The sequence below is a fragment of the Linepithema humile genome, chromosome 1 (assembly GCF_040581485.1).
Source record: "Linepithema humile isolate Giens D197 chromosome 1, Lhum_UNIL_v1.0, whole genome shotgun sequence".
NCBI classification, from domain to species: domain Eukaryota; kingdom Metazoa; phylum Arthropoda; class Insecta; order Hymenoptera; family Formicidae; genus Linepithema; species Linepithema humile.
The window spans coordinates 28,330,694-28,354,989 of record NC_090128.1 but is presented as its reverse complement, the minus strand read 5'-3'; the positions used below and the strand labels follow the sequence as shown (position 1 = coordinate 28,354,989).

At 39.4% G+C, this 24,296-nt stretch overlaps 1 protein-coding gene across 21 annotated transcripts in view; it reads right to left on the bottom strand.

The window, feature by feature from the left end:
- LOC105669058 (MAP7 domain-containing protein 2) overlaps nucleotides 1-24,296 on the bottom strand; it is a 159,625-nt gene that overhangs the window by 118,901 nt on the left and 16,428 nt on the right. For 5 of the 21 annotated variants that reach the window (XM_067356842.1, XM_067356856.1, XM_067356878.1 and 2 more), the window contains exon 2: nucleotides 1,947-2,058. The exons of 13 other annotated variants lie outside the window; for them this stretch is intronic. In XM_067356842.1, coding sequence (XP_067212943.1) covers nucleotides 1,947-1,965 — 19 coding nt within the window. In that variant the 5' untranslated portion in view covers nucleotides 1,966-2,058. Of the gene's footprint in view, nucleotides 1-1,946; nucleotides 2,059-11,677; nucleotides 11,751-24,296 lie in introns of those variants that run through there. 3 more of the 21 variants (XM_067356857.1, XM_067356884.1, XM_067356906.1) reach the window with 1 other exon arrangement.

Here is a 24,296-nt window from a genome sequence, read left to right as displayed (position 1 = left end):
TGACTAATATAAATATCTAACGTTTAAAGAGAGAAGAAGGATTACATGCCTCTTAAACTTCTGCCCTTGAGTACTGTAATAGATCACATAAAACTTGCGTTGAAAGAGCCTCCAATTATATACGACAAGTACAAATAGCCAGCGAGCATGACAGTAGCGAACGCTACATATAAGGAAGATCTACGCTATTTTAACGGTACCGATGTGTTCCTTCTGCCGGACAAATTATCCTCTTTTTTGCTTTCTTATGTGATTAACCGCGATTTTCTAATAAAAATGTGAACCATTTCTACACGGTTGCGTCGTGAATCATATAGCCACTATAATTTCATAGAAACTTTCATAGAAAGTGATGTCATTTTGTGAAACTTTGAAAATTATAATTACGGAGCTTATGTCATAATTACGTGCTCATTTACTGCACGCAATTAACCTCGTTTAATAAAGAATTACATCGCACAAGCAAGTTATAATCTATAAATAATAGAATCCAGAAATTTACAAGAATACTTTGATGCTAAATTTAAAAATATTAACAATGTAATAAAAAATGTCAAATTAAAATTGCAGTCATTTTTTTAAAAAATTGCGCGTATTGAAAGAAACGCGCCTACAACCTACATAATCTAAAAAAATATTTATTTTGTAAGAATATACGTATTGAGCTATCACTTCGCGACCTCTATTCCTACTGCCTCGACCCTAATTGCTCATAATTCGATGAAAAATGACAATGATAATTAATTAATGGTTCGCTCACCGGCTACACACATTTCTCGCTTCGTTTCTAATAATAATTTAACGCCCGTATCACTGATATCTGCTGCGTCATATTTGCCGACCACGTCACATGTTAATATCCGTTCAACTTTCCTGACTTAATTAATTTCCGGCAGATTCCGTTATGCAGCGACCTCTCACATATGATATGAATATTTGAATATTTGAAAAATTTTATTATTAAGTAGTTGCATTTCAGTAATGTGGTTCATATATGTTTTAAATTTGTTAATTGAAATGTCAATGTTCGATGTACCTATATTAAATTTAAGAAATAGACTCATCATGTAAAATATATATAGTTTTTAAAAATAAAATTTTTCTACCAATAAAACTTTCGCGTTTCATTACAAAAAATGGAGCATTACTATCACTCGGTATGATCTTAGCCTGAATTGGAGCATCGATGTGATCCAAAGCCAACTGGCAGCAGGATACATTTAGAGATTAGAGTAAAGTATAACATACTGCGCTGAAACTTTCTTTCGGTACGAAAGTACAAATATATCATTGTCATCAAGTTGCATCGCGTTAATTAATAATTTATTTTCGCAATAAAACCGTAATCATAATACGTGTAGTAATTAGTTGTGCACTTTTCACATGCGTCAGATAAAAAATATTAACATCCAACAACTTTTCTATATGTAGAAATTAGAATTTTATAGAAAATAACTTAATATCTTTTCATCAAATTCGTATATCACAAGAATAATTAAAACAATTTTTTTTTTAAAGTATCTTTTCTCGCAAATTTTAAACTGTGAAATTTATGCACATTTTTCTCTAGATTTTTCAAATAATTTTCATCTACATCAGACAAAAAGAACGACGGAAGAGACGATGCTTTTGTGCGAATCGAGCCAAATCTATTTTCGGAATTCGATCGTTACTCGTATCTCCTCGCAATCAAAGCTTTTGCCAAATGCGATCTTCTTCCGCTAAATAAGAAACGATTACATGCTAAATAGATCTCAAGAGAACACTTTTTTCAGAAATAATGTCCTCGATTTCTCAATTCTAAGAATTTAAGAAATAGAAAAAGATATTTCTAATGTTAAAATAAAGCATGAGTTTTTAAGAGTTAAGGAGTTTCTTTATAGCTTCATGATCATCTATTTGGCAAAACTCAATTCTCTCATTATCTAAAATTACCGCAAATTTACCTGGATTTTGAGCAGCCATTTTTTCATACGATGCATAAACAGCTCGGCGAAATTAAAGGTGGAATTACAATGCTGCTGCGAGTGTAGTTTTACAAAGCAATCTCTGACTCACCTGTAATAAAAAAAAATTATACATTTTTATAAGCGGATAATTAAATAACCTGGAAATAAAACACATGTATAAATATTCGTATAATAAAATAAATAAACACATGCTTTCCTAACCACACGATATACTGCGATAACATCTCACTGATTTACGATCGACAAGATTCGCACTAATCTATTAATACACGATAAGCTTTGATTAATATTAACTTGTACGAAATCAGAACCAGTCACCCTCCGCCGTTTATTACGAGAAATCAAAAATGATTAACAGTTTCCTGAGTTCTCCCTGCAAACAACTTTTTGCCCTTTTCTCTGAAGTCTAGTTTCCAATGTTTACTGCGGATTTTTTTGCAAATCGATTTTCCATGTCTGGTTCGAAAGTTGTTTGTGAAGTCGCAACAAAATCATTGAAATGTGACGAAAAAGAGAAAGGGAGGGGAGCGAGAATGCACATTTGTGATAATACAGTAGTGATCAACGCTCGATTGCACTCCGACGGGAAAATTTAATTGAATGCCACGTCGACATGCGTCGATAGCGAGCGGAAAAGTGATCGCGCGAAAAATTATGATCAAACGCAAAATGCCGCTCGCCGTTTCTTTTCGCAGTGAGAATAACATGCCGCCTATCCGATCTCACCTTAAATGATGCTTAAAATATGCGGGACAACGTGTCGATAAACATTTAGTTACAGAGCGAGAAATTTCTCATAAATATGTCCTGTAAATATCACACAGGGTGTCACAATAATCTACACGCTTTCTCTCGCCTGTTCTTCAACGAGTTCAAAATTAATTTGCTCTAAAAAAAATTAAATTCAATAGCATTCCGTGTGATCATTTTATAAGTTCCACCTAATAATACTTTTTCTTTAGAAACTTTTGGACTTGCTTTTAATTCAATGTAAAGAAAATGAAGAGATTTAAAATTGAAAGATTTAAAATTAAATTGGGAATAAAATTTTATGTTTTCTATTGTATTTTAGAAATTTTGCTTTAAGATTTATTTCATCAATGCTATTTTATAAATCAATATAAAGTATCGTAAAAAATACATGATATTATATCCGTCGTGTTTTTTCTATCAAATTTTTGTAACGAGCGACGGTATTGTCGAGCGGCTGCCGCCCTGGAAACGAACGCGCTGCATTCGCCGACTGCAGGGATCTGCAGCTCCGATGGTCGACGTCGGGAGTGCAGGTACCAGCATTCGAGTTCCGCTCGCCAGACGTCGTGGTCGAGAAGTCGCGATCAGCGCCGTGTGGTTCAACGGTAATGACTCGAGGCGAGAGGTGCGCTCGAAAAATGTAACGCGCGCGCGTCTCAAAAAGACGCTTTTAGAGCGGCTGCCTCCTGTCGGTTGGTATCGCAAGAATCAACTCACCCGTTCGTAAAATTAGAAACTCTACGTGCCCGGCACGATTCGCGTTCCCTTCGTTTATTATCCTATTTCTGCGATCGCGATATGCGGAAATCGCATTACAATAAACACCGTACAGCAACATGCACTGTTCATCAAAGTGATCGTTATGATTATAAATGCTGAGCTGTCAATCAAAATTAAATGAGGTCATTGGATGAAGTCAAATGTATACAAAAGATGAAATACTGAATGGTAAAAACTGTGTTACGAGTACGTTTCACGCAGTCCCGTGTCTAATCTAGTCCGTTCTGTAATTAACAGCGATTCGTATATAAAATTAGAACCTTATTAACTTGGCACGCACGAGAATAGTGTTTCCTTCGTTCAGCTATTTCTGCGGGTGCGTCTGAGCACCCTAGACCTCTCGCCTTGCTTTTGTTTATCTCATGACTGCATTCGTAGCCCTGGAATGCGAATCGAAATGACCGTGTTGGCGTGCACAAAATTATCGACCTTATGTCGATGAAACCGGTAATTTTAAGTAGCTAAAAAGTCTCTTAAAAAGTACGAAGCACAACAACTCCCACGACATTATTTTTATTGACTGAGCTAATTTCAATTTTAATTGAGTGTTTTTCAAATTTTAATTTAATCGAGATGCTTTAATTTAAATTCTACCGTGCTTTGTTTCGCATTGTTTTAATTTTTAATATATTTTCTCACTATCTCATTATAATTTTATTTTTGTTTCTTCGCTATTTGCTGACTATTGCGCGGCTGCTGTATTTTAAGAGGATGCTGGAGTGCCTGACGAACTCCGACGCGAAAGCGCCATCATTTCGATGGAACTAAAAATTAGAGTGATATTATCGGCATAAGTCATAATCTAAGTATGAATGTATTGTGTATGCGTATGTGTGGTGCGTGTATATATTCGCATATTATTGTATAGCGCCTCTCTGATATTATCTTGGAACTAATCTTCTGTTATTTTTTCATCTGTTATACCGATATTGGACGCACACGTATGTAAAAATAGTCGGACAAGAATATTTTTTACATTAGACTTTTCAGCCCAATTTTAATGGTTCCATAACATTCTATTCTGCAGTCCGCAATTCGGGCTGCTCTTATTCAGCGTCTTAAAACTGTTAAACTTTTATAAAAAACGAAAATAGATAGCTCTATACAATATGTTATCCTAAGAGCAGAACAGAAATTAATGAATAGAAACAAATTTTGTTATTAATTCTTTTTTTTCCAAATAAAGTCGAGCAGCCCGAATTCCGTTTTTGTGTACACTTTACTCCTGCAAAAGGATTTACAATTCTATGCAACCAATAAAAAGATATTCTTGTTCGAAAAAATATAATGTCCGGCCGGTAACTCCAGCATCCCCTTAATTGCAAGATAAAATGCGGCGGTACCGAGATGCATTAGTATTGTACGCTGCCGACCGCACGAACGCAAATGTATATGTGCTATGACCGGCATGAATTTAATTCCGGCTAGATGCGGGCGATTATAAAAGAAGGCAAACAATGACTTCAAGAAATTACATCGCAACTATATAGTGAGACGCTGTGCGTGCTAAATTGTAGTACACAGTAGAGATAAGCTGGTGGATGTCTCGAGAGTGCTATCGAGACAGTTACGATTTTTCGTGACGGTTATCTAATTTCAACATCGTGACCCTAAACGAATTCTAACGACTGCGGGATTTAGAGACTCGATTGCGAAGACCCGAGGGAGAGCGGTTCGGTAAACCGATGCAAATAGACGGTGAATAGTGATAGGGCGAAAGAGAGAAAATTGCAAGTGCAACTGCCGCAATTAACGGTTGTAAAAGCCGCCTTGCTGAAGCATCAGCGGAACACGATCTCAACCATGCCACGATTTTTCCTTGTTACCTCTCGAAAATAGCAGTAAATAACACCAATCGAGAAATTAAATCTGGCAATGTTTCTTACGGACAATTTCTCATGTTTTGATAATTGTAAAAATATTATTTTATATTTTATTTATAATTACGATTAGATTATTAAACTTTAGAAGGCTGCAAGATTTAATAATACAACATATTTTTGCATCAACAGATTACATATGCTTAACATATACATGAACAAAATTCTCACGATTTAAAAAAATCTTGCAGTTCACTAAAGATTAACTTACGTTATTGGCTTTTACTTTATTAAAAATTAGATTTCCTAAAGTTTTTTTGCTTTGAAAAATTACTGAAAAATTGGAATTAATAGTTTTCTGCGAAGCTGCAACGCAATGCTCTAGAACGATTCTTTAGAAATATTTTCAACAGCATGACACTGCGTCGTTGCAGCAACTTCTCGTTGTCAGCTAATTAACTGCAATTGCGTTGCCACATTATGAATTATGCTGAGCGAGCAGCCGTAACGAAATACACGCTTACTTCACATTTTTTGCTTTAATACCGCATTAGCAATATAATTATCAACCTCTTTCGCGACCAATAAGTCGATCTGCTGATTTATGCATCGACTTGCAATTCTCGTCCTCAATCGTCTCAAAATTTTTCGTGTGGCAAAAATTGCTGTCCCTTTTAACCTGCGATCACGCGATTGAACATAGGCACATTGCGTTTCTATTGTTTATAAGAATTCTAGATATCAAAGTTTAAAACTCGCCTCAGATCAAAGGTACAACTGTATGCTATTAAATATCAAGATCAAAGCGCCAGATGCAATAACGCGCATTTCCACTGCAATTTCTCCTATCGATAACTTGGTATGAAATACAGTAACGATTAACGCGGTCGACGCTAGGCATATATAGAAAATATTCCTGATAGTTTAAATTACATCCTGATATCGGGATGCGCTTCGCCATCCTTCGAATTCCTTTGAACTAATCCGCAACTGGACCGATCGCCTCGTTTCAGGAGAAAAGGAAAAAAGCGATTCGATGTTGCGGGAGAGGAAGGAAGCGACGGAAGAATTAGGGCCGTAGGATCGATCATTACCTTTCTAATTACGAACCGGTTAAATCTCGTCCGTCAGCAGCGCAATTATGTGTTTATAATCAAGACAGTGGCCTTCAATCTATCTCGTAACGTTCGTTTTTACGCCCAATCCTCCGCTCGGGGGGAAAAAAAAGCAAATGTTAATTAAGGCATCCAACGAGTTAGACGAGATTTACGAAAGGATTCATTTAAAATCGCTACCGCGGACTATGAATTATGACTTATGATACAGTTTTCCGCTGTTTTAGTTTCACGACAGGACGATCCATAACGCTTCGATTACCGGTCATTACAGCGTGAGGTTTTGTCTCGAAAAGCGACGACCCCGTTAAACGCGACAGAAATAAATCTCATCATTACGATCGAGCTGCAATGTGTTATTTATTGATTCGATTCGCGCGCGGATTGTGATGGATGATCGTGCTGCGAGGCATTTGTGATGCAGCAAGCTATCCACGCTTCTCGTCTCCACATCTTCGTCCTCTTCCGACTTCGCGATCGCGTCAGTACTTTGTCCGTTAACTTTCTCGTGCTAGTCAAGAGATTTATCAAAAATATGACTCATCCCACAATTGCAGGAAAGAATTTTTAAAAATGCCGCACTGTGAGCAAGTTACACATTGACATCGAAGTCACGTGATAAATGTATGCCAATAAATTTTTCGGACACTTGCTGAATGTCGCGCGTGCATTCCTTCCGCATTCTATTCGCATTCCGTTTGTCCGTGTAATCATTTCATTTCGAAATGCAATCCGATGCGGGAAAAGAGACTGATAAACGAGCGCTCATTGGTACCCGGTGTCGATAAGTGGCAGTTGCCCGCGATTGCTCCTTAAGCACTATAATTATTATTCACGGGAATTCGCCGCGCGATACTGCGAAACTCGCTACCGCGAGACGAGGCTCTGGCAGGCTGTGTTTTCTGTCGGGGGCCGACTCGCAATACGCTGATTAGCGTTCATCGTTTCGAATCCGATCGCATTAACCGACAGTAACGACGACTTCGGAGTGCCATCGATCCTCCGATCGAACATGCGCCATGCCCGAAGCCACCGAATACCTCAATAATCGACGATTGCTTGATCCAGATCGACGATTCGCAAGCCGTTCGCGTCTTATGCGATTATCGATGACGATATGTATCTCGTCCAAGTCTCTTTTATCTCGGATCAAGATTGCAGCAAAATATCTTCCTACTGCGTTATTTTTTAATACTATCTTTTTCGTGAATTTTGAATCAACTTTTTTCAGAGAAAAAAATAACAACAATGATATATAATTCTCATGCAAATTAGAGAAATTACATATTTAAGGAAAATGATATATGTAAGATATATTTAGAAAACCTTCGAGATAATAAGAGAAAGAACTAGAAAAATCTGATGTGCGGAATTAATTTAAATCCATGTTGAATGATTGAATCTCTTTTCTCGCAGTGAACCGCAAAGATGAATTAAGAGAGTTCTTTGACATCGTGCAGTAATTAAGCGAACACATGCCACTCTCCGACTGGGATTAATTAGCGGTTTTTAAAGGAGGGTCAGTGTTAAGTCGGGCACGTACAGCTTTCATACGCAGGTCGTGGTTGCGGGTCTATAAATCCAACGATTGTGTTGAACCTGTTTTAATCTGATATAAGACGAGAAATGTATGTGTCCTTCGCTTTGCGACAGATGGACGAAACCGCTGAAAGGAAAGATAACGGCAGGACGATTCGTGCCGGATCGCTCGGAGCGTCGCATCAATTTCGCACCAAGTTACTCTAGATAAGAGCAGAGGAAATCTCAATGACCGTGCGATGTATGCAATTAATGATTGCGCTTAATCCTCGAACGTATAATAAATGAAGAGAATTATCCGGAATAGCAGGTTTTCGTCGCGGAGATGCTTTTCACCGCGACGCAATCAAACAAGACATTTGACTTTTGAAAGTTTCGGAGCAGTGAGGAAAGTCGCACACGCTAGCGACGATATCGGGTTAATAGTAATTGCAATTAATTACAAGCTTTCAGCTTTTTATTAAAAACTCGCGTCTTTGCTGCCGGAAGTTGTTCTTTCGCGCCATCATCGCTCGCACGACTATAGATAATGGAGCAACTTGTGGCGCGTTGAAAATAAAAGCGTATTGCGTTAAAATGTGTTAAATTAATTATAAAATATCAATATTAGCAACTAATATTGACAATGTATAAATATCAAAATTATTAAAGTGTTGCAGAAAATATGACCAATATTTGGTCTTTTTCAAATTAAATTATCGCTACAATCTACGGTGGCTTTTATTTGCCTTTTATTTTCGTCGCACGATAAATCTCGATACTCGTATGATACACACAATAGTGGACGTAGGCGCACGCATATCTACATAAGGGCCTCGCAGAGTCGGCTCTTTCGAGGAACTATGTTGGCACACGTGGGCAATGATATCTGGTACGCGATAGCGATTTCGCCATAGATCACATAAGTACGGCGGCAGCGTTTCGCGCGGCGGCACTCACAGTAGCGTTTCGCGAGTCACGATTCTTCAATGAAATCCCACGGAACTGCTGCATCGCGGCAATCGGATCGGATAACGCGAGATCGGCTGAGTTCAACGCATTCCGTGATCTTCGTTCGAATGGAAAATACAGTCGACGCTAATTAGAAGCGACGTAAGCTTCAGTCGTTTACATTTTTCTCATGTATAAATCTACATGAATATTTATTAATAGTTATAAATAATAAATTGCTTTTCTATGTCACGTACTTTAAATTTAATATAAAACACTGCACAAACTTGTTTGGTTACCTAATTAATAGGCAGGAAACGTCATAAATAAAAGATAGATACATAGTATATCTAGATACTATGAACTAGATACATAGTACTTTGCTTCCAAGTTACAATCTAAATTAATTTCACTATGATAAAGTGATTCTTTCAGCAAGTAAGAGCTCTCTCGTCGCAGACAGAAATAACTTACGGACCGTCGAGACGTTTAGATGGCGGACGTGACGTCACGCGCCCGTACAAATACTTTTCCCAACGTATAACGGAAGTCGTTATTTTCGCCGCTCGTCTCTCTCGCGCGAATCAATGAGAGGATTTATTCGCGCAATCGTGTCATCGATCGCGATGAATAAGCAGAAGACCTAATGCTTAGATATTCAATTACTATGAAAACGGTAAATCTTAGATTCGAATAGCAATTGTAAAATTATTGATGAAGAGATAAAAAAAATTTTTTTCCCGCATCTACATATTTCAGTGTGCAATCTCTTACACACAAACTGCACGTGTACTGAATAAACATTCGAATGATTCAGCTTTTGCGCGAAGGCTTAATATAAACACCGCGCGAAGGATCCACGTGCGCAAAACTTTGTGTTTTCACGCGACCGAAGAAGAACGTGTCCCAGATGTCTCACGGCTCCAAATCCGGTAACGATTGTTAATGCTACTTTTACGACGTCCGGTGTTAACGTAATAGTACTTGTTGACCAGGTCGTTGCGCGTCGCTAATTCTTTACAAATGCTTGCCGAGAAAAGATAAGGTGAGAAAAACAAGATGTACATCTGACAACTCTAGTTGCTACTGCAATATTTTTAAAAGTTCTGCGAAATGGGTTTTTTGCAACAGATAGAATGTTGCAGTTTTGACAAGCCATTTTAATTGATTGGAGAATTTGTAATTAAGAGATAAATGTTTAATCTATCTATTAGACTTTTTTTTAATCGTCTTAATCAGCCTTAATCGCTGCGTCAGCCTCAATCCAAAGCAATCAGCAATTGCAGCTCGTTAAGCTGCTGTTTCCAGAAGAGACCGCAGCATTGAAGAGTAAAACTGCCCGCACACGTCATCCGTATTGCAGCAACGATACCACAGCACAGATAACCGCTGTACGTCGCGTTTCAAAGTGTGAAGAGAAAAATCAATGATCAGCCGACACGCGAAAGAAGTTGCGCTCGCGTTGCGTCACAAGTGGAATCAAATCGAATAAGCTATGCAAACGTTCAATGCGATTAAAGAAACGTTTGTCCATATGTCGGCTTCCAGTGAATCGAACAAAGTCATATTGCGAGCCGGTTACAAGCGATTTGTTTTACCGAACAATCGCGCGAAATTGTCGATGCTAAAATTAGCGCGCGCATTATGGCCATCGGGAAACCCTGAGACGATAAGAGATAATCGATACGACGTCCTTGTCATTGTACTCATTAAATTCATCATTACCAGTTCATGTTCTATGTCACTCTTAAGATCCCGTATTTTATGCTTATAAATCAATCAAAAGGTGCGATAAAATACACAGAAAGCCAAAAGCGTGTGTAGCTGTGAACTTAGATATAGAATATATTTAAATCTTGCCCATAAAAGAATGATTCAATAGATAAAATATCACACTCACGACAGTTCCTAAAAAGTTGTCTCGTCCAACCTATTCAACAAGCTAACCGTATCTGGGACGAATCCATTTCGCAGTATTCGACCTTGACACGTAGGAAGAACAGCGGCGCGCTATCGAGTAAAATGTTCAACGAGTGCTCAACGAGAAAGCTAAAAGCACTGATTAAAAAGCCTATCCTCTCTCTCTCTCTCTCTCTCTCTCTCTCTCTCTCTCTCTCTCTCTCTCTCTCTCTCTCTCTCTACGAGCTGTAATTCCTCTCACTGTAAGAAAATGGCGTGCAAATGTGAGAACCTACGCCGATGATGAAGGCTCCGAACAAAATGTGTACCTGTCAGCACAAAAATATTCATGAGCAATTTCGCCAGCCTCCTTCAAGGCAGATCACATTGTTCGAAACTCGTTAAAAATTATATTATTCTCTCACGTTGTTCAAGCTATTAGATTTATATGTTAACGACTTAACGCCAATGCGAGGAAGGTTGGCAAAATCGGCTATCATGATTCAAGAAAGAGAAAGGAATCTTGGCTCATCATAAGTGATCCGACATCTCGCCAAAATTCGAGCAGCTCACGAGGGTCTACGGCCTGACGACCCGTTTTGCGGACACCGTCCGACCTTCATCTCCTCCCATCCCTTCGCACAGGTATGCGAGCTCTCTCTGTCTTTCTCTCTCCCTTCGTCGGGGTCTCTCTCGGTGCGGCAAAGAAGCAACGGAGGAGCAAAACGGCTGAAGGAAGCTGAAGAAGCGTTCGTGAGGGACAGAGAGAGAAAGAGATAGAGAGCCAAGGAGAAGCCTCGAGAACAACAACCGGCTGGCGTCTCGAATGTAAGAGAGGCAGCAGCAGCGACGTGCAGACAGGAAACGTTACCTCGAACGACGGTCGTGACTGGCCAATCGGAAGTATCCAGTCGCTTACAACACCACATATCGCCGAAGAAACTCGGGAATATCGATATTGACGCGCTAGGAGGAGAAAACCTCCGCACGATGATGTCAAGTTTTTTTTTTCTCCCCCGAACACGCGGACTCTCTCCTCTGTTCTGAGCGCGAGACGCTCAGCTCGGCTCGCCCCAAAAGGTGGAGCGCAGTGAACCCCTGGGGCAGGCTGGCTAGCGTCGCGACGCTGCGCGGCGCCGATCGTACGTGGTCGATAGACGGGACGCGTCGGGTGGTTTTCCCGTTTCCACGCACCGCACCGTAGCAGTTCGCGAGGTAAACCAGAAGATGGTGTTGCCGAGAGCATTGCGGACGACCCCGCAGAGACCTTGAGACGCTACATCGAGCGCAACGTCGACGACGCCGTTATGATGACGTCGGCGTGAGCTCGTTGTGGAAAGAGGATCGATTTTTCTCAGCGTACCGCGCTTACCGACTGCCGGGTGTTTCACGAGGTTAAACAAAAAATAGATACAACAAGAACTCGATTATCCACATTAATTGACATTGAATGATTCAATTTAAAGAAAAATGATTCGTTGCGCAATATTGAATTAAAATAAAACAGAAAATCGTAAAAAAAATATCAAAAAATGCACCACGCTTACGAGAGATACGAGACAATCAGCGACCAATTAAATTAAGCCAATAAAAGCAATACACAAAGTTGACAATGTAAAATATTATATAATAAATATTTTCAGAAATCAATTTGGTATTCACACTTAATGAATATTTTTCAATTCTGAATAGAAATGCAAAAAAAATGTTGATATCCCGGATTTTTGTTTCATTATTCATAAATCATTGATAGAAAATACTGAAAAAACGTTCTTTTAACAATTGACTATAACGGAAACCCAACATAATTTATTATTGAATAATGCAACTAATCGGCCAAAGAGATCCAATGGAAGAATACTGTGTTCAATCTAAAAGATACTCGCCAGGCTATTGCATTTAGCGGTAAAAGTTGTAATGGCCCGTTAAGATCTCAGTTAAAGATTCGCAAAGAGTAGTTGAACTCCGTCCAACCTACCGGATGGCTCGCGAGCGTATTGTAATCTCGAAGTGAATGCGGCAGTGCTCGTAACTATCCACATCGCACTACTAGGATCAACCGAGAGACTTCGATTAATCCAATTTATGGATTCAACCTAGCGCCTCGCAGACGGACGTTCCTTTCGCGCAACAATGGCGAGCGGACGAAGCCGTCGATTTGTATGTATTTCTCTCGGATTCCTATCCCACGGCCGCGGGCGATAACGCAAGCGAAGCGTTACACGCTCGACCTTAAAGCCTCTCCCGGCCTAATCCCGCCGACAGCCTCCGACAAAATCTAATCAACGAGAAGTTTTTCAATTCGCCGAACCGCTCGAGCGAGCGCCGCGCGAATTACGGCGTGGAGGGGAACGATACCAGTGATCCGATGCAGCCGAGACAACTCGCATGAAGTACCCTATAAAATCAGCATTCCTGTTCTTCACCGAAAGCTGCGAGTAACGACTTAATAATGTGTTTTCGCAGTTCCAAGATTGTACAAGCTGTTAACTTTGTTAAATTGCAGAATATATGCGGACCTGTGTTTCATTCTCAATACCATATGATATTTTCATCCTGAGATTATATTCTATCTAAACGATGAAGATTAATTCGATAATGCGTCGTATGAGAATGAAAAATGCGTTTGCCTAATATTTCTTTGTAAAAAAGAGACAATTTTAACATTAAAACATGTATTACAAAAATAATACAATGTGACTCATAAATCATGAGACATTTATGCGCGAGAAACTAGAATGTAAAAAGTAAAAATTTTCTGAAACTACATCTTGCCCGAAAGGATGCTCTCGTACTGAAGATCGTTTCGAAGTGTTTATCCGTCTTATTCCCGTGGATTGAACGGACTAGAGTTCTAGGAAATCCACTAGCATTCCCGAAGGGTGAATCCGATGCTTAACACGAAACCAGACAGGCACTAGCGGAGCACGAGGAAGCTGGTCGGGCTCGTTGGGATCGCGGCGGGATTAAACGGGCAAATTACGGGTTTGCGATGGACTCTGAGGAGGAGGAGAGAGAAGGAAAAAAAAGCAGAGAGAAAAAGAGGCCCGAAAATAAAGAAAGCGGTGGACAAGACGTCTCCCAGCAAATTCCACGGGTATGCAAGGACATGGGGCCCCGGGGGAATTTATTGCACCCCCGGGACTCCGATGTAATTATCCTCGTGCCGAAATCCTCAAACGCGCGTCCCCGCGCGGACCCGAGCAGCGGCAACGCGGATCGCGCGATTGCGAATAAATTTCTTTAACAAGACGCAGTCCTATTCGTTGCTCGCACGAGAAATTCTCTTTCGTAACAGAACTCACTGAATATATTTGGCGTATTTTCACGAAAATTGAATACTAATTGATTCGTAAACATTCGGCGAAATAAAGAAAGGATCCTTTGCACAAAACCGTTCCGACAACCGTTAGATAGTCGCGGAATGCAGAATTCAAGTAGCCGGTAGTGTTCAGGAAAGTATATTTTCGTCCTCGCTTTCGGAAACCCGTTGATCTTAAAAGATGGACAGGCTGCATTCCACGGTGGCTAAATATACCCGGGACACGTATAGTTTTACCGTGCGAAATCTTGCGGTCGGGAACTCTAACACACTCCCGTGTCCTCTTATCCGCACGAGATCGCGCGCGGATTAACTAGACATCACACGCGGAAATGCACCGTGAATTAATGACGCACGAATTAGAGACACCAAGTACCCAAGTACTGCCGATACAACATATGTTCGCTAGAAGCTAGAGGTTCGCAAATCAAGTACCGGCTACGTTTCGCAGCAACTTCTATCAAATCGAAGAGAAGATTTATTCCTCATTGCGTATTGTTTGCAATCGTACTATATTGAAAATAACATTTTATCGGCGTGCAATGTTATATCTGAAAGAAGATGGAGTAGAATTTTATTTTAGTTATTCTTGACGTAAATGTCAGCAAAATTCTTGATGAATTCGGAGATAATAATAAAAGTATGACGATGATGACATAAATTCGATGTGCGCTGCAAATATTGAGAGCGGCGCAATACGATTCTCAAGTATATATTATATTAACCACCTTAGTAAGAAAGCTGGGAACCCCTGTCATGCTCGATGAAACTGGTAGCCGAGCATTTTGCTGTCGAGTACACTCGAGTGACGAAGAAACATGAGAATGCGTCGCTATTTCCATAATGAAAAGGTTCGTCCGTTAACCGCTGTTAACCCTTGCCCGGCGAGAGCATGCGTGAAATTGTATTCGCAATTTCTTTCTAGGACTCTATACCGGTTTCCAGAATGAAGATCCACGCGACCGCGTTTCGATACGCATTTCATCGAAACAGAGCGGTTAATTATGTTGTTACTTTACAACTGCGACTCGCAGGGACTTAAGTACCGAATAACTTAGATAGATAAAAAGCGAAAAGCAAATACGTATTTTAGGAGACATTTATAAACGTAATCAATGCAGGTGGAATATTATCGTAACCCTAAAAACTTCGAGCTCTTTAAATTTGGATATTTTTATATAAAGATAAATCTCATAATGTAAATCTTTTTGTTGAGAAATAAACGTAAGACTCTCGAGATAATGCAGTGTTAAAGAAAATTGCTTAGAATTTTAAACAACACATAAATGAATAAGATGCAGCACGTATTATCACCCACACAAATGTAACTAGCAAATATCTTCAATGTTTCTAAAAGACCAGCAGTTAATAGTAGATTTACTTAATCGCGCATCATTAATATTCCGCCGGAATATACTATAAAGTACGATAGACAATAAGAGCTCGCTCGGATGGATCGATCTATCGTGAACAGCAGCTGGCGTCTGGCGGAGAAGCCGTTTGGCAAGATTATTATCGCCCGTAAATCGTCATCGCGCTCGCGGACTCGCTACCGGTTTCGCTACATGACGTTTTTCCGATCGCGACGCGCACTTTCGCGATAAAGTCGTATCTCGATCACGGTCATTGGCTATGATTTATTACGGGATACGGCAACTCGTCTCGCGGGTCCTCGTGGACAACGGAGTAAACACGCAGGCACCTTGTAAGGATACTTGTTGCGGATGCAAGACGGGGAACAAATCGATCCGGAAGAGAACTTTCGCATCTTGATATTTCGGATGCAGCTTGCATGACCTTTTCTTAACGACTGTGGACGACCGTGTATTACATATTGATTTTATTAGTCTTTAAATATCTCGCATGTGTGTTAAAAGACTCTGAATATAATCTAAATCAAAATACACATAAATAAAAATGACAATGCTAAATTGTTCACAAGCTCTTTTCTTTAAATACGCTCTGTACGGCTTTACATGACTTTTTTCTCCCATTTATCTCACTGAAACTCGACAACAAGAATCTCCAGACGATTAAATTTGAATATACAAAGTTATTCGTGTATCGACAAGTTTACGTTTGTAGAAGCAAGCGTTTCACCAGCCTTGCCGTTAGTTTTATGAGAATGTAATACCGATGACTGTGCAAAAGAACAGCTGGATTTCTTGCACGTGCACCTTGAAATATAAGCTATAGACTTCGGCGTAAAAGTGAGAATTGTACACGTGGGTCTGACCGAATTGCTCCCGACCGAAATGAATGTTGGAATCGAGTCTCGCGGAAAAGCACAATGTATCACGCGCGTCGGACTTGGCTATTTTCGCTTTGGGCTTTCCAGAACACTCAACACAGCTTGCCACAAAACTGCATTCCATTCGAGCACATAATCTGCAGTTTCATACCTTTCTTTACACAACAGCGTGGCGTCATTATTAAATAAATTCTGCAGATTAACAAATTTGGAGACTATTTTTAGTTCAGAAATATTTAATGTGATATTAAATGTAATATTACTCTATCGATATGCGAGTTTGCTAAAATTTTCATATCATCTATCTTGTTTGCAATAATTTATCATATCAATATGAATTAATATTAATGGATTCCGATTAAATTAATGAAATTATAATATCTTATACTTTGACAATTGATAATATACATTTTTAAATATTATCGATACATAAATTTCTCACATTGCCAATATTTTATTTCAGAAAACATCGTGCATCCGTAAAAAAAAGACAATTTATAAGCTTTTTTCTGATCGGTTATAAATTTAGCTGTTTTCGAGTTCTGGTATCTCTCAGTCGGAAATTTGCTATCTTTCTTCATAACCAATATTGAACTGTACGTTTCAAGGTTTTGATACAAGAAGGGCAAGTTCAAGGCGAGTTACGAAAACGGAAATATGTTGGTGAGCGCCAGGAACGGCGAAGAGTCGGCACAGGATTGCAAAAGGAGGAGTGAGCGAATCGAGCACATTTTGCCGCACGATATTTATGATAACTGTAGTTAGTCGGGTGTAATTGTAAGTTTGTTACTAATCAACAGTGGTAAAAGCATTTGTGTGATCTAGCACGAGATAAGTATGTAGAATAGAATGATATAAATGAGTGTTTAAATTGAAGCCGAGAAAGTGTCAAATTTTTTTCTCTTAAAACAAATTGCACATAAAAATTTAAAGAGCTTGTGTCTTGTTGAGAGATATGAAAAACAGGTTTTAATTTTAGTAAATTATCTACGTTATCAATCATCTGCACAATATTGAAAGCAATCAGCAAATTTATCTATAATATATATTCAAAGAGTACATTGACGACCTCGACAAATTGCGCAAAAAGCGGCATGCTTTTGCTCCATCCTGTATGTATTGGCCTGTGAAGCAGCGCCTCGTGATCTTTTAATATTAGCTGAGAGACGATAACCATACGTTATACTCGCGGATATGCGTTTCGAAAAGGTCACGCAAGGCAAGAGGTTTCATTTAGTCGTCGAACTGCGAATTCCACGCGGCAACGATCCGCCGATCGTTTTAAATACCAAGGGCGGACATCGTCGGGATTAAGTTTCCGCGCGAATATTTCATTTTCGCAAAAATTTTAAAAATTTATAAAATCAGACTTAAATATAAATTGAAAAAAAATCTCTTTCTTGCGAATTTTAAATTAATAAAAAAATTTATGGATTGACAGCAAATTTGTGACACGATTATAATTTGTTTGCAAATAATCTGTGTAGCAAATACATTAATAAACTGCACGCAAAACAACAATGCGGAACTCGGTTAATGAGTATTTTATTCACAAGGCAATACCAAAATAATTGTCAATTAAGAGCAGGAGATGCGCGCGAAGCGTAGCAACGAAAATTGCAGCGAGGGAGAATGGCCGAAGGTGCGTCAACATAACGGCTGACAGGTACGTTCCCTAATGGATTCGTTTGCGCAAGAAAGTTAGGATTTGTCGCGCCGCGGTGTAACGCGACGGCGGCGAATTATTTCGAGCTCCTGTTCGTAGAAGCCGCGACGAAGACCGAACGCGATAGTCAACGCTGTCGTCGGAGTCGGGATTCCCCCGAGCTTGTAAATGAGTCGTTTCCACGTCGCCGTCGGGTTATTGCACGGACAAGCGCCATCGATCCCGGACAAGCGAGCCGACACCTGCGAGCACGAGAGACCGGCGGAAGATCGAGCCTACTCCTCTCGATAACTAACGGATCGAGCAAGGAAAATTGATAATTACGCAGCGCCGTTCGGCGAGATCGGTACAAGATACTTTGACTTCGATGAGGATTTTTGTATCCTTTGCGTAAAACGCAACTGCGGAAACAGACGTACATCGGGCGTGGCGAATACATAATTAGATGCAATCCGCCCAAACTTATTGAGAGAAACACTTGGACTTTGTCTCGAGTTCTTTCGAACCGCGATAGGCCTGGTGGCAAGCGTGAAAAATTGATAATTATACGGCACAATACGCTCGGCAAAGTTGCGAAGAGAAAGATACCTCGACTGATATAATCTGTCGTAAAAAGAAAAACTTCACCTTCAATCAAGTAGGTATTTTTAAATCGTGCATGGGATATTAACAATGATAGATATCTCTTAGGCATGGAAAATCAATAATTATGATGCATGATGTGCTTATTAAAATTGACAATGATACAATAACTCATTGATATTTCATAGAAGAGAATTTTTATATAATGACAGCGCACGCTGTCAAAATCAATTTCACGCTATTCAGATGTTGTACATTTTCTACCCTAATTAATTAGTATGCGCGTTTAATAATCGGAAGTATTTAAGCGTAACAAATCGCTAACTCATAAACGTAATAGCAAAATTCCACGGAGTTCGCCAAGTGTTATATTAAAGCCATCTTTGCGCGCGATATATTTATGTTTTACGGTTCTTTTAACGTCGTCGAATAACTTCTACGTTATTACACTGTTTCGTGAAATAAAACATAACCCAAGCGATATGTACAACTTAGCGGTTTCATTGCCCGGCCGTTGTTTTGATGAATGCGACTTAGGCGTGACTCAAATGCGAAGAATCGCTCATCAGAAAACGCGATTCACCCTAGCAACGGGAATATTTTACAATAAAGCTGATTGTAAAGCGCACGAGATTCTACAAATTTAATGTACGCTTTGTATCGCAAATATGATTCTTAATCTTTTCAAGACTAGGCGAAGTATCTAAATTTTAGTTAAAAGCTTACACGGATTTAGCTGGATCGAGTGACGGGTTGATAAAATACATGAAGCGGACAATCACGGAAGTGCGAAGGCTGAACATAAAGTTTCGGAGACAATGAAGACTGACGTGCACAATGTAATAACGGTGCAAGATTAATGTCGTAGATCGTATCGAAACAGGATTGCCGTCGAGACGCTCGTGCCTCCACAGTTACTTCGCATATATCTTTCAAAGTAATATTCGAACAGCTTTATACGTTTTCACTCGGATAGAAAAATTCTCAAGCGCGGCGTAATAATTTATAAACGCTAGGAATTCGCTAAAATTATGATCTTGGCGGATTTTATCTAATATTTTCACAAAATCTAAATATCATTCTTCTAATCTCGCAGTACAGTCATCTGCGTAAAGTATTTAGCAAAACGAGAACAACATCGTTTCCGTTTAACTATTATCGTTCTATTTGAATCTCACTCAGCATTTATTATCGACTCGGTACCAAGTCCAAACTCATATCTGCAAATTGTTTACGTTATAATCATAATCGTTTTGTTTACATCACTTAAGATTTCTTTCCAGTGGAATTCTACTGTTGACTGAATGGACTTCACGATCAAGCGATCTGTCGTCTGAAAGGGTTGCGTCTATTCAACAGTTTCCGGTGATTTTCAGCGCGTCACGTAACAACGATATAGCAACAGTATAATAGATACATCAAATAAAATTCCTGTGAGATCGAGTAATCATTCTGCGACAGGTAGGCATTGAACAACAGATTCGTCGCGGATGACTGGCGCGGATGACTGGCGCGGATGACGTGATGAAATTCCGTTTTGCGCCATTCTCAGAAAACAATCACCCTAATATATAGCTATTATCACCCCATAATATCACCCTAATAAAGCTATTAAACTTGGATATTGCATCAAAATTTAATAATTAAAACATTAGAATATATAAAATATTCCGTATTACTATAGCAATATTTCATAATACAAAATATATTATAACTTGTGCCTCTCTAAGTGCCTAATTTGCAAAATATATTGCACTCTATCATCAACAAATTTTCATTTTTTAAGTATTTTTAGATCTCTTATTTATATTATTTACATCAAAGAAATCAGAATTTGTTTCAAGAATCAAAGATAATTTCTCGATTTTCTCGAGTTTCCAGATTGACTGCAACCGCGTTTTAACTTTGAATTATAATTATATGTTACAGTTATATGAAAAAATCAAGAAACCATGACAGAATCACAAATTGTCCATCCTGCTCAACGACCTAGACCGACAACAAGTTCGCGAGAGGCCGTCACCCTGACCTTCAAGAGCACCGACCGTCCTAGCAAAGGTGAACCAGACAGAAGAACGGTGTACCTTTAACAACACGAGTAATCCGTCCGGTTTGCCACATAACTTTAATGCGCAATTTCCACGTTTTTTTATATAAGCCCAAACATCCTCTTACGAACACGTCATACATCATGTGTTGTCGAGTCTCACTATTGTTTTCATCCACTTGCCTGATGCCACGGCACGTTGCGTGGGTACCGCCATAACGATATTAGGCGCGGTGCCTTGTTCGCGTCTAAAGATACAATATATCCTGGAATTATCTCACATTAGTCACGAATGCTTAGTCGCATTTGAATTCAAGTTTTTTCCATGAATAAAATGATTTTTCTCACTTACATTGAAGTTGGATTAACTATTCAATACGCGTGATGTTTTTTCTTCACTTTTAAATAATTATACTTAAATATTGTAACAAATAAAATAATTACGATCGAAACGCAGTATTTTAGAAACATTCCTTTTCGCGCTATATTTGATTATTTAGATCATCATCAGTAGAATTAATTTCCCGATAAAGAAAAAGCTGTGAAACCAATTTTTAACAGATCTTAATTAAAATGATTCACGGATCAATTGATGATCTCTATTAAAGTAATCTCCATTAGAGTTATCGCGCAGCCTTCACACTTTCTAACGCGTCTCCACACTTTCTAGTGCAGTGCGCATTCGTTTTATTTCCGAAAACGGCATAATCGATCGTGCAATTTTATTGTGCGCTTTGCCGCGAAAGACCACCGGCGAACTGGATAAACAAGTCGAAAGGGAACTCAGTCGCATCTAGCGTAATTAACGACGCGAGCAAGTCATTTGTCGGGGTACGTGACTTGGTTCGAACAAGGATTTTACGAGTAACAATTTGTAACCCTCGATGATTTATCGCGCAAGCAGACGCAGTGTGCATCGGATTCAAAACAACAAAGAATTATTACAATAAAAAAAAATAAAGATCATTTGCAATTTGTAACCAAAATTTTCTTTCGTATTCGAACAGGTAAATCTTAAAGACAGTTGAGAAATTTCTAGTAAAAATTCAAAAGTAAATCTATGACAATAATATGACACACACAGTGATCATTAATCTACTATGATTTATACATTCAACATCTTTAAGCGATTAGAGTGCACGATTACAATTTATCCGGCGATAATCTCTGCTGACAACGAGCAAAACCATTTCATATTGTTTCCACGCGATATTATCAATCGGCGAGCACGTGTTCACACTAATAACCAAGTGAGCCGAGTAGAAAGAACGGTGAGACGCATTGCGCTTTCCGTGGCGAATTGCGTTTCGACTTGCATCTTTTCTCACTATTGTATGCATCTTCCCACGAAGCGCAAGTGCAACCACGCTGAACGCGACAATACGCCGTGGCATCAGGTATACCCTACGTGTCCGGACGACACTTTTACGTCAGAGCTTTATTTTTACGTGACGCAATCGATAATATAATTTTTCATTGATAATAATATTTTATGTGCTTAGATTTTTGCTGAAAATTGTTGGAACATTAAACTGGAACAATATTTTCGTTATGTGTCTTGAAAATGACACCTGTTTTAGAAAATAGCAATCTCCATTAATAAATCTCGCTTGAGCAACACAACGGTCAATTTTCGCAATTCGAGGTAAGATGTGGAGGCCAGGAGTATCGCGCAGGCAGTCACACCCAACCGACTAAAGTGACGTTAAATGGGCCTTCACATTTAACATCGTTGGCCTCCGCACGTCAGCGCGTTGGCTGTGCCGGATAACTTGTTCGTTTCAACCGCGCCACGCAGGCTTATGGCTATCATGTTTATGTAATCGTGTAATGAGACGTGGGCGAGGTCATTTGTTCTGTTCCTGCCCGTTCACGCTCCTGAAATGACACGCAAATGATGACTTGGAAGAGTCGACAGAGAAGGTGAAGAATCTTCCTCCGCAAAGAAATTGTGAAATTCTATACGGCGTAAGAGTTAACATCAGTGAGTATCTTTTTATATTATCAACTAAATTCATAATCGATTTAATAAAACCGTGTCCACTTCTATCACAAACATTTCATATATTTCTGTAACTAAATCTCAAATTATTATTCTGTTAAATTCTCTAAAACCCAAACTCTCAAAGCCGCGTCTGCAATTCCCACTTTCAACGACGAGTTTTCCAAATCCGGCTTAATTCTGCTGGACCGCGAAGCAATAGGTCACGAAGAGAACAATCGCGAAGCGCGACGAGGGTGAACGACCGTGGCGGACAATCCGCACGCTCGTGTACAAAACGTTCCGGGCGATTTCCTCATTTGTCGGCGTTTGATACGCTGTGACGATTGCACAAGAGTTCAGTACGAGGAGAGAGCCTCGAGGCGAGACGAAAGGTTCGTGGGTGGTTTTAGCGCGAAAGAACACCCGACGCAAACCCGCGAAGGAGGATTCTTTGTCGTGATGTGCGCCAAGCAAATGTCTGTCTTCTTCTTCAGGAAGAATAGACTCCCATTTCTTTGTCGAGCGAATTTCTTTATTTTCGATTGAAAGGTTAAATGCGAACGTAAAACGTTTCTTTCGAAAAATAGGAAGAAGCAAGCTGATATCTTTACTTTCGAACAATTGTAACGAAAGAACAAGATATTTTTATTAAATATCGACTTGCTCAAACCCTTATTCCTGTTTACATTATACAACTGCACTAGATACCAATGTGTCGCACATCGAGGAATTCATACGCCTCGGAATTATCTCGCTTGCAATTAGAGTTATGACCGACGATCTATCTTTGAACAGCATCTCGGCAGGAAGGAATTATCGCGAACGCGTTCTACGATCGTTTATCACGTCGCTATGAAATCTGTCGACCAAGCCTACGTATATCAGTTTCTATTGGAGCTATTCGAACTACTATAACGTGAAATCCACTTTCCTCAAATTATGCCGCGCCCAATACAAAAATAAAGCAACGTCACCTATCATCGTTTGATAAATGTATCGATCTATCACGAAAAGTGAACATAGTAGCGAAAGTTACGCAGTTTCTCAATTTTAAACACTGCTTAATTGTCACTCAACTCGAAACTTTAAAGTCTACTAAAAAAGAGACAGAAAGAGATGATGAATAAAACTTTATAATCATTTCTGTGTTCATAAAGAACTCAATTGATTAAAAGCCTGTATAACCTTCCGCCACTTGAAACTCAAGAGCCATTCCAGTCTCAGTATCGAAATTAGCGGTATTATTCATAATTTAAGCATTTAGTAATCGAAAAAATGCACTTCAAATATCCCATAAATAAAGTACGGCCGCGAAAACGATTAAAAAGTTCGCGAGCCAACCAGGTACGAACTTGGAATGCAATTAAAGGAAATTTAACGAGTCTCTTATCGTTATCCAGGGTTGCTGTTCAGAAAATTAGTCGGACACGCTCAAGGAAGCTCATCGTTTCCGCGAGGGCTTAATCTCTTCCTGCCACGAAATCGAAGAATTCGCCACGGCAATCTCTCGTTTGCGCTTGTATGCGGCGAGTACCGTTCAAGTTATGAATAACGCGCGCGATGGAAGTCATTAGAAAATTAAACGTTCGACTCGCGGATATTAATGAGCAGAGAAACAAGATGATTACGTTCCATGTG